The 12,268-nt window shown below is 42.5% G+C and overlaps 1 protein-coding gene across 1 annotated transcript; it reads right to left on the bottom strand.

Moving 5' to 3' along the window:
* Positions 1-1,035: 1,035 nt before the first annotated feature.
* LOC121556720 (acidic amino acid decarboxylase GADL1) lies at positions 1,036-11,205 on the bottom strand (the record flags this gene model as incomplete). The annotated part of the gene is given in 11 exon segments (XM_045217610.1): positions 1,036-1,279; positions 1,847-1,988; positions 4,978-5,177; positions 6,026-6,107; positions 6,214-6,278; positions 6,434-6,550; positions 8,980-9,034; positions 9,308-9,387; positions 10,515-10,630; positions 10,713-10,822; positions 11,115-11,205. Coding segments are annotated over 11 exon segments (1,232 nt in total), but the record flags the coding sequence as incomplete, so codon positions are not given.
* Between the last annotated feature and the right edge of the window lie 1,063 nt (positions 11,206-12,268).

Below are 12,268 nucleotides of genomic sequence, written 5' to 3'. Positions count from 1 at the left end.
TTCTGTAAGTGGACTCACAGTATCCAAGCACTAGGTGTGCTACATTTTAAAACAGATTTTAAAATCATAAAAGTTATTGCGTGTGCAAGAAAATTCTTCAAAAGAGAAAATCCTAAATGAAAAAAAAACAGCAATCTCTTTCATGAAATTACACATCAGTCTTCTCTAAAGATTATATATTAATCTCATAAAATAATATAGATCTCTTAAAATTATATAAATCTCTTACAATCGTATCTCTTAAAATCGTACCTCCTAAAATCTCTTAAAATATTTCAGCTTTTATTAAAAGTTGCACAACTTATTTTCTGACAGGAGTTATATTATAACATTATATATTACCTAAAACGCACATCAATATTAAGGATAATTACTTGTAGTTTTTATTTATGTGAAATTGGTTCCAATGAAGAGGTTGAGACCTCAACCCGTCAACAAGCTACTGTGACTACTGTCTCATGGACTCACACTGCCTGTCCTCAGAATTAAAAATGGAATCGATAGTGAGTTGAAGAAAAAGCTAGAGAGAACACTCGTTAGAACACTTTATGGGGACAGGCAATGGAAAGATGACATGCTGAGGCTTCTGTACAACCTGGGGCACCAAATAAGAGAACACGTTTAGAAACCTCTTATAGGACGTTTGGAAACTTCTTATAGGACGTTTAGAAACTTCTTATAGGATGTTTAAAAACCTCTTATAGGACGTTTGGAAATTTCTTATAGGACGTTTAGAAACTTCGTATAGGACGTTTGGAAACTTCTTATAGGACGTTTAGAAACTCTTATAGGACGTTTAGAAACCTCTTATAGGACGTTTGGAAACTTCTTATAGGGCGTTTGGAAACTTCTTATAGGATGTTTAGAACCTTCTTATAGGACGTTTGGGGTACCACCTCTTCCGTTTCAAAACATGATCTCCTGTTTCATGCCTACTGAACATGACCCATGGGTTTTGTCCAAATGGTACCCTATTCCCTGTATAGTGCACTACTTTTGACCAGGGCTCACAGAGCTATGGTCAAAAGTAGTGCATTAATGGGGAATAGGGTGCCATTTGGGACATATCCGTGGGATCATAAGTCATTATTATTTTTATTATTTATTATAAGTCCATCCCCAGGCTGTGTATTTGGTCCAGCAGGAAGTCCATGTCTTCTCTGTTGACCTGAGGGCTAATGATGATCTGTCTGAAGAAGTTGGCCTTGTCTCCATGGGGCTGGTAGCCTACCATCATAGAACCCTTCTTCATCATGCGCTCCTTAACCACTGGCGCCACCTGGGGGTAGGGAGTAGTACATACACTGTGAGATGGTGAAACTGGAAGTTATGGTATCAGTATTCCAATTATCTCTCCTTCCTTCTGAAGTAAGCACTAATTCACTACTCCCCACAAATGTGAGAGCATTGGATTGGTGTTTCCATGTACCAGTCACTACCTTTCAAAACCATGAAATCCTGGCAGAAAGGAGAGATTATTTGGACTTAACCAAATTGAAGTTGTATTTAGAGTCTCTACACACTGATCTAAGGTCAATTTCTGCATGGATTGGATTGGAGGAATATGGCCCTGCTTGACATCTGGCGTCAGTGGTGGGATCTGAACCCACGCCTCCGAAGAGACTGGAGCCTAAATCCTCATGGTTAGCGAACTACTGTCTCATTCATATCCTGTGAAATGAATGTGTTTTTTGTTTTTTTCAACATGAATGAAATGACTGAATGAAATTGTATGAACCTTTTGTGTTATTCATGACAGGGCTTCTGTTTATGTTGTAGTATTGAGCCGTCACAGGAAAGGAGAGGATAGTGTTCTGTATATGAGGGGATGTCCACTCTGACTTACCGCATGGACCTTTTTCCAGAACTCAGGTCCATCAGCCATGTCCCTCAGACTGGGAGGAATGTACCAGAAACAGACATTGGTGTACTCAGGCTCCATCACAAGACGGAATCCATCTCTCTTCTTGATCTCCTCTGCCAGATATCTACCAAAGAGAAGGAAGTCAGAAACAATTACATTCCACAACTGTATGAACACTTTTCAGACTACAAGATCTTTACAGAGCCTTTTTTCGACAGTGTAAGACTGCAATGTGTCTTCTAGTCTACCCAACACAGCAATCCTGCTCCATAGTCTTAGAGAGCCCTACCTATTTTTTACCAAGTGAATGAATGCAATATATTTCCTACTGTCTATGTTTCCAACACAGCAGTAGTCCTCCTGCGATCCTCTAGACCACCACTAGAGGTCTCTGTCCACCCGCCAGACACAGCAGTAGTCCTCCTGCTATCCTCTAGACCACCACCAGAGGTCCCTGTCCACCAGCCAGACACAGCAGTAGTCCTCCTGCTATCCTCTAGACCACCACTAGAGGTCCCTGTCCACCAGCCAGACACAGCAGTAGTCCTCCTGCTATCCTCTAGACCACCATTAGAGGTCACTGTCCACCAGCCAGAGAGTCCAACACTCAGTACTTTAGTTGGCTGAACTTGACTTATAGCATAAAGATGAAAACTATCAGTGGAGGCTTCTCAGAAGAAGAAGGGAGGACCATCCTCCTCAGTGAATTTCATAAAAATAGTGAAATATTTAAAAAGTTATCCTTTTCAGATTATACTAAATTATAGATCTACAGATTATACTCACGTCACCAAATAATTGATTAAAATACACTGTTTTGCAATGAAGGTCTACAGTAGCCTCAGCAGCACTCTGTAGGGTAGCACCATGGTGTAGCCGGAGGACAGCTAGCTTCCGTTCTCCTCTGGGTACATTGACTTAAATACAAAACCTAGGATGCTCATGGTTCTTACCCTCTTCCATAGACTTACACAGTAATGAGGACAACTTCCGGAGGACATCCTCCAACCTATCAATGCTCTTGCAGCATGAACTGACATGTTGTCCACCCAATCAAAGGATCAGTGAATGCATAAGCTTCAGCTAGCTAGCACTGCAGTGTATACAATGTGGTGAGTAGTTGAATCAAAGAGAGAGAAAGACAATAGTTGAACAGTTTTTAACAAATTTATTTATTTAAAAATTAAGGAGATGCAAGAGAGAGCGAGAGAGAGAGCTAGCTATACTTTGTTGTATTTATTTCACTTCCACTTAGCTAGTGAATGCAGCTACTCAGACACCCGGCTCAAACTGAGTCAAGGTAAGGTTTTATACATTTATTGCCACCGGGCCTGCCGGTGTAACTGCTAAACTGCTTGCTGACTGTAGTGGGTTTACTAACGTGTTAGTTCTAGTAACTATGTTGACTATGATGTTAGCTAATAAGGTGACAACGATGTAGGCTGTGTGTAGCGGTTAGCAGCTATGATATGAAGGTTTGGCTTGGAAAGGTTTTTTCGCCTGGTCACAGACAGCTGATTTGTTGTGCACTGAAGTACACAAGCGAAGGGAAAAGGTGAGAGGAGGAGAGCGTGTAGATGCGAGAAATAATTATACAACGAGCAAAGTGATCATGCTGTTTGTATGTAGCTGCTATGAAAGTGAACTGTGTTTGCGTGTGATCAGGGGTGTATTCATTCCGCAGATTCTGTTGAAAAACGTTTCTTAAATGGAAGCAAACGGAACGAAACGGGGATAAACATACCTGAATTTGTCCAATAGAAACTCTTGTTTGCAACTGTTGGACTAATGATTACACCCTAGATGCAGGCAAGAGTGTTCAAGGCGGTATTGAATGTGTCACTGTCTGTCACCTTGATTACTCACATTTTTCTCTCAACCTGTGCACCTACGTTGTAAACTTTCATTCATAGGCTAGGTTGTAGCAACCTCATGATGAGTAGGTACATGGAAAATTTGAGTATCATGTAGTAGCCTAAACCTATCGACATTGCATTGAGCTGGGTGAATGGAATATGAATGACAGTCATCCGATACGCTGTAATAGAAATAAGGCCATGCTCATTTAAAAAAAAAATAATTGTCCTCCCTCATCTTGAACGGCACCAACCCCCACTGAATCCTATACAGCATTATGCACATGAATGGAGCTGGAGACGACATGGAGCAGGTCGATCAGTAGCAGCAGTCTGAAAATAGCTTGGCTGTTGTCTGGCCCCTGTGTCGTGTCGTGTGACCCCTATCTTGGTCTCACATACCCCCTGCAGTTGGTAGGTCCTGAACTGTAAAGGGTCACAGGTCATTTACAGCTAAAGGCCACACGGAATAGTTGAGGAACCCCTGACCTGACCGTAATTTACTGCCAACAACCCAGAAATAGGACCGGCTGCCCTCCAAATATGCAGCATGATTTCTAGGACTGCTGAATATCTGCAGCCTGCCAAGCACATTCTGCCTCTATATTATCTACTGTATACCCCTTTAGAAAGCTGTTGAGACGCTGTGGCTGCTCTTGTAGAAGATATAGCATTCCTCAGCCTGGACTATATCTATTAGAGGTATCTTAGGTGTAGGGTTCCTCCATAATTAAACTGGTATTGTCTGTGGAAAGCGTATGGAAAGCATGCATACTGTTTGGATAGAAATGTCATTGTGTATAGATCAGAGGTGGCCACAGTGCAGCGATGGCCTCCTCTCCTCCTGGAGAGCTACTGGGTGGGTGTGCAGGCTTTTACTCAAGCCCTGCACTAACAGATATGATTCAGATTATTAAGATCCTGATGAGCAGAAGCCTACTACATGCCTTAGTATCTCTTCAGGGGTGGCCACCTTCGCTGTATGTACACTACCGGTCAAACGTTTTAGAACACCTACTCATTCAAGGGTTTTTCTTTATTTGTACTATTTTCTACATTGTAGAATAATAGTGAAGACATCAAAACTATGAAATAACACATATGGAATCATGTAGTAACCAAAAAAGTGTTAAACAAATCAAAATATATATGAGATTTGAGATTTTTCAAATAGCCACCCTTTGCCTTGATGACAGCTTTGCACACTCTTGGCAGAGAGAAATAACATTTGTTTCTCATAAGACATGTCAAACTGACCTGGCCATAGCGAGGGCCCTGTCCACTCTCTCCTCCAGACCCTTGGTGCCGATGGCTTTCCACATCAGCCAGAACTTGAAGGCGTCGGGCTTGCGGCTGCACTGGATGGACTTGTCTCCTGTGTCATAGCTGACATCATAGAACTTATCCTGCTGGAAGAGGTAGGAGGCCTGGGCCGAGTGACACCGCTGGAGAAGATTCTAGAACAACAGAACAGAGAGAACATATGAGTCTTTGGAGCAGAGTCTGGAGAATGAGGAAGAGGTGGAGGAGGAGGAAGAGGAAGAGGAGGAAGAGGAGGGGGAGGAGGAGGAAGAGGAAGATGAGGAAGATGAGGAAGAGGAGGGGGAGGAAGAGAAGGAGGAAGAGGAAGAAGAGGAAGGGGAGGAGGAAGAGGAGGAGGATTAGGAGGAAGAGGAGGGGAGGAGGAGGAGGAAGAGAAAGAGGAGGGGGAAGAGGAAGAGGAGGGGGAGGAAGAGGAAGAGGAGGGGGAGGGGGGAGGAAGAGGAGGGGGAGGAGGAGGAAGGTGAGTAGGGGTAATGTGAGACTGCATGCAGGGTAAATGTGCACTCATTTAGTCTGACTTTAAGTTCCAGTGGTATGGTAATGTATGAAGCTGAAGGTAGAACTGGGTTGGTACAGGACATAGTTCCAGTGGGATGGTAATGTATGAAGCTGAAGGTAGAGCTGGGTTGGTACAGGACATAGTTCCAGTGGGATGGTAATGTATGAAGCTGAAGGTAGAACTGGGTTGGTACAGGACATAGTTCCAGTGGGATGGTAATGTCTGAAGCTGAAGGTAGAACTGGGTTGGTACAGGACATAGTTCCAGTGGGATGGTAATGTATGAAGCTGAAGGTAGAGTTGGGTTGGTACAAGACATAGTTCAAGTGGGATGGTAATGTATGAAGCTGAAGGTAGAACTGGGTTGGTACAGGACATAGTTCCAGTGGGATGGTAATGTATGAAGCTGAACCCACCCTCTGTATCTACCCTTTTCTACCCCTCTCTCCCTCCCTCCCTCCCTCCCTCTTGGTGTTTAGCATACCATTTTGTCCCGAACCATGAATGCACAGCACTGTAGACCAGCCATCAGCATCTTGTGAGGATTCCATGCTACTGAGTTGGCTCTAAGAGAAAAACAAAGCAACAGAAAGTGTTTTAAAACCATGTGCTATTATGAACAGTTTATCCCTGTTGTCTTACTACCACCTCCAGATATACCTGTTGTCTTACCTGTGGATGCCCTGTAGCAGGTATCTGTGTTTCTTAGACATCAAGGCTCCTCCTCCCCAACATGCCTACAGGACGGACAGACAACAGACAGAGAAGAGTGTGATTGAGTGAATGATTAATGGAACAAACAAACTAATGAACTATGGACAAATGGATTGATGGATCGATAAATCGATAAATGAATGAATGAAAGAATGAGCTTTAATTAAGATCCACTTACATCTACGTGCATCCATAGATTGTGTCGTTCACAGATGTCAGCTATCTCCTCCAGCGGGTCGAAGGCCCCTAGTACGGTGGTTCCTGCTGTGGCGTTCACCATGAAGGGCAACGCTCCCTGTCGACAACAACAACAACAAGCCATCAGGAAAACAATATAGTCCCACTGGGCACACACTGGTTGAATCAACGTTGTTTCCACGTCATATCAATGAAATTACATTAAACCGACATGGAATAGATGTTGAATTGATGTGTGTGCCCAGTGGGATGTTACTCCAACACCCTGGTCATTAATACTACACACCATCATCAGAGGACAACAATATAATGTTACTCCAACACCCTGGTCATTAATACTACACACCATCAGAGGACAACAATATAATGTTACTCCAACACCCTGGTCATTAATACTACACACCATCATCAGAGGACAACAATATAATGTTACTCCAACACCCTGGTCATTAATACTACACACCATCATCAGAGGACAACAATATAATGTTACTCCAACACCCTGGTCATTAATACTACACACCATCATCAGAGGACAACAATATAATGTTACTCCAACACCCTGGTCATTAATACTACACACCATCAGAGGACAACAATATCATGTTACTCCAACACCCTGATCATTAATACTACACACCATCATCAGAGGACAACAATATAATGTTACTCCAACACCCTGGTCATTAATACTACACACCATCATCAGAGGACAACAATATAATGTTACTCCAACACCCTGGTCATTAATACTACACACCATCAGAGGACAACAATATCATGTTACTCCAACACCCTGATCATTAATACTACACACCATCATCAGAGGACAACAATATAATGTTACTCCAACACCCTGGTAATTAATACTACACACCATCATCAGAGGACAACAATATAATGTTACTCCAACACCCTGGTCATTAATACTACACACCATCATCAGAGGACAACAATATAATGTTACTCCAACACCCTGGTCATTAATACTACACACCATCATCAGAGGACAACAATATAATGTTACTCCAACACCCTGGTCATTAATACTACACACCATCATCAGAGGACAACAATATCACGTTACTCCAACACCCTGGTCATTAATACTACACACCATCAGAGGACAACAATATAATAATGTTACTCCAACACCCTGGTCATTAATACTACACACCATCATCAGAGGACAACAATATAATGTTACTCCAACACCCTGGTCTAATACTACACACCACCATCAGAGGACAACAATATAATGTTACTCCAACACCCTAGGCATTAATACTCCACACCATCATCAGAGGACAACAATATAATGTTACTCCAACACCCTGGTCATTAATACTACACACCATCATCAGATGACAACAATATAATGTTACTCCAACACCCTGGTCATTAATACTACACACCATCATCAGAGGACAACAATATAACGTTACTCCAACACCCTGGTCATTAATACTACACACCATCAGAGGACAACAATATAATAATGTTACTCCAACACCCTAGGCATTAATACTCCACACCATAATCAGAGGACAACAATATAATGTTACTCCAACACCCTGGTCATTAATACTACACACCATCATCAGAGGACAACAATATAATGTTACTCCAACACCCTGGTCATTAATACTACACACTATCATCAGAGGACAACAATATAACGTTACTCCAACACCCTGGTCATTAATACTACACACCATCAGAGGACAACAATATAATAATGTTACTCCAACACCCTAGGCATTAATACTCCACACCATCATCAGAGGACAAAAATATAATGTTACTACAACACCATGGTTACTACCACTACACACAACATATATGGGTCACTCTAAAACCCAAATAACCCTAACCCTAACCATGGGTATATTCAACAGCAGTTCCCTAACCCTAACCATGGGTATATTAAACAGTAGTTCCCTAACCTTAACCATTAGTATATTCAACAGTAGTTCCCTAACCCTAACCATGGGTATATTCAACAGCAGTTCCCTAACCCTAACCATGGGTATATTCAACAGCAGTTCCCTAACCCTAACCATGGGTATATTCAACAGCAGTTCCTTAACCCTAACCATGGTTATATTCAACAGCAGTTCCCTAACCCTAACCATGGGTATATTCAACAGCAGTTCCTTAACCCTTACCATGGGTATATTCAACAGCAGTTCCCTAACCCTAACCATGTCTATATTCAACAGCAATTCCCTAACCCTAACCATGGGTATATTCAACAGCAGTTCCCTAACCCTAACCATGGTTATATTCAACAGCAGTTCCCTACCCCTAACCATGGGTATATTCAACAGCAGTTCCTTAACCCTTACCATGGGTATATTCAACAGCAGTTCCCTAACCCTAACCATGTCTATATTCAACAGCAATTCCCTAACCCTAACCATGTCTATATTCAACAGCAGTTCCCATAATATGGAGAGAATATGTTACATAATATATCTGACACCAAACAACCCTGCTGACTCCATTCATAGTTCTCCTTCTCACCTCATATTTGGCTCTCTGTACTTGTTTCTCAAACTCAGCTGGAATCATCTTCCCTCTGCGAAACAACAACATAGAAAGAAAGAGGAAGAAGGATTAGTAAGCGCCAGGCGTCATAGTGACGCCGGTCAGTCATTGTGAACAGTGACAACAGAAGCGTGTAGTTTGGTGTGGTGTGGACGGTGGAAGTAACCATGTAACTGTAGCAGTAACCAGCAGTATCCAGCAGTAACCGTGTAACTGTAGCAGTAACCAGCAGTAACCGTGTAACTGTAGCAGTAACCAGCAGTAACCAGCAGTATCCAGCAGTAACCAGCAGTAACCAGCATACCTCTTATCTGACGGGATCACATAAACATTGTTGGTGCCAATCCCCAGGAAAGCTGCTGCTTTGGCAACAGAGTAATGACACTGAAAATAGCAATGAGAGAAAAGTGTCACTGAGGGAGAACTGGTTAATCCACAAAATGACCCGTCTGGACAGGATCCAGAATAAGGTGCTACACACACAGGGATTATAATACGTATGATGATTATAGTAATACACACAGGGATTATAATACATATGGTGATTATAGTACTACACACACACAGGGATTATAATACGTACAGTGTTTATAGTACTACACACACACACAGGGATTATAAAACGTATGGTGTTTATAGTACTACACACACAGGGATTATAAAACGTATGGTGTTTATAGTTCTACACACAGGGATTATTATACGTATGGTGTTTATAGTACTACACACACAGGGATTATAATACGTATAGTGTTTATAGTACTACACACACAGGGATTATAATACGTATGGTGTTTATAGTACTACACACACAGGGATTATAATACGTATGGTGTTTATAGTACTACACACACAGGGATTATAATACGTATGGTGTTTATAGTTCTACATACAGGGATTATAATACGTATGGTAATTATACTACTACACACACAGGGATTATAATACGTATGGCGTTTATAGTACTACACACACAGGGATTATAATACGTATCATGTTTATAGTACTACATACACAGGGATTATAATATGTATGGTGATTATACTACTACACACACATGGATTATAATATGCATGGTGATTATACTACTACACACACAGGGAATATAAAGCCATTTAGTCAATAGCTTTCACAGCAACAGCTGGAATTGAGAAACTCCCTGATAGCTGTGTGGTTGTTGTGATACGTTATCATCAAGAGCTGAGCAGACACCCACACCCACTATGAGTAGATGTCACACCTACAGACTCCTGAAATGGAGCAGCCTAGGACTGGGTAGTGCTTGTGAATGGAATCATTTGGCAGATGTAATACCTAGGCATATTGACTCTTTCAGATGTTCTTGAAAGGTACCAACAGGTGCTGATTCACATCATGTACACTCAAACCCTCACATTATCAACCTGTCACATTAAGCATAGGGTATGCTGCATAACGGTCGCTTTGTATGGTGTTATAAAAATAACAGGTGTTGGCCTGCCTTGTGTGTGTGTGTTTGCGTGTCTGTCTACCTCCTGAGATGTAAACATGACCAGTCTAGGCAAGGCAGACAGACCCAGCTCCTTGACATCAGGACAGTGGTGGTACCTGGCCACGTTCACAGCATACATGTTGGACACAGAGCCACCTGGAGAACACACAGACAATCGAAGAAGAAGAAGAAAAGAAGAAGAAGAAGAAGAAGAAGTCCGTCTGTGTGGTTTCCATACCTGGGCTGAAGATGCCGTCCCCTCCCTCCTGCCATCCAATGATCTCAATCATCTTCTTCAGTACCGCCTCCTCTGTCAGTAGGAACACAGGAGCCACCTCGTATGTGTACCTGCCAAGCCAAACAACACGTCCAGTCAATGACTCACCTGGACTCACCTGAGCTAGACAAATTACTATCCAATCAATAATCAAGAACTAGCTGCAGACAGTTCTGAAATTAATAGCAGAATAGTTGTCATTGATATCTTTTCAGTAATCATAAAACCCACATCCAAAATCTCAAGAGATCTCACTTTGTCTGGCACAGTTATACAGTGAGTATGAGTACATGTTGACAGACACTCAGATCATATGAGATGGTAGGATGGTATGGTAGAATGTAGGTAGGATGTAATACTCACAGACTGGGGTTGATGGCTTCCGTGATGAATCGGCCCACTAGTGAATAAGGGTCCATGCCTGCATAGAGCTGGTTGAAGAAGTGAGGATGACCTGCACATACAAACACACATGGTTTGATACAATCAGAAGTAGAGTTGCAAAATTCTGGTAACTTTCCCAAAGTTTCCAGGTTTTTCAGAAATCCTGGTCGGAAGATTCCCAGGATCAGGAGAGAATAAGCAAGAAATCCAGATACTCCAACCAGGATTTCTGGAAAAGTTACCGGAATTTTGCAACCCTAATCAGAACCTACAGATGTCAGATCTTCATTTGACCAGTATTGTCGCAGCAAAATATGCCTGCAGCAACAGGATTTGATCGGTGGTTAGGCTTTTAGCTAGCCAAAGTTAGGCTACATGAAAAGTGGAATAATGTTAATATAAAGTGTGTTAGTGTGGGTTTTCACTGAATTTATGTAAATCATGAAGCTCATCTGCATTTCTGCGGTGCAGAATGATTCTCAGCAACAAAAGAGTGATCAAATTAAGATCGTACATCTGTAAAGGCTTTAGCTCGACAGGCTAGCAAAGTCTTGTGGATTCACAGCAGAACCTGGGATTCAAACTCCTATCGGTCACATATGTAAACAGAGATGCTTAACGTGCACTATGCTGCATCCACTGGCACTAACCAACATTTCTCAGTCTATTCCCGACCGACTGCTATTTCTGACACATAAATTGATACGTGAGACGCGGAGTGTGCCAGCTAGCCCTGTTTGCTGTGCCACTGTTTCTATATAAAGTACATCATATCGTATTTGGGGTCTGGCTGGACCAGGCAAGGTGGGGGTCACTGGGTGCAGGACACAGCAGCTCAGATGTCAGGGGCTGGGAGGTTTAAGGGGCTGGGAGGGTTATTAAGGATGGGCTACTGTCGCTAGCTTGATGGTTTACATCCTAGCTTGGATAGGACAGCGCTGGGGGAAGGGTGGGAGCTGCTGTCGCTAGCTTGATGGTTTACAACCTAGCTTGGATAGGACAGCGCTAGGGGAAGGGTGGGAGCTACTGTCGCTAGCTTGATGGTTTACAACCTAGCTTGGATAGGACAGCGCTGGGGGAAGGGTGGGAGCTACTGTCGCTAGCTTGATGGTTTACAACCTAGCTTGGATAGG

The sequence above is a fragment of the Coregonus clupeaformis genome, unplaced genomic scaffold (assembly GCF_020615455.1).
Source record: "Coregonus clupeaformis isolate EN_2021a unplaced genomic scaffold, ASM2061545v1 scaf1143, whole genome shotgun sequence".
NCBI lineage: Eukaryota > Metazoa > Chordata > Actinopteri > Salmoniformes > Salmonidae > Coregonus > Coregonus clupeaformis.
Note: the sequence above shows the minus strand (reverse complement) of the source record. Positions and strands in the feature narration are given on the sequence as shown.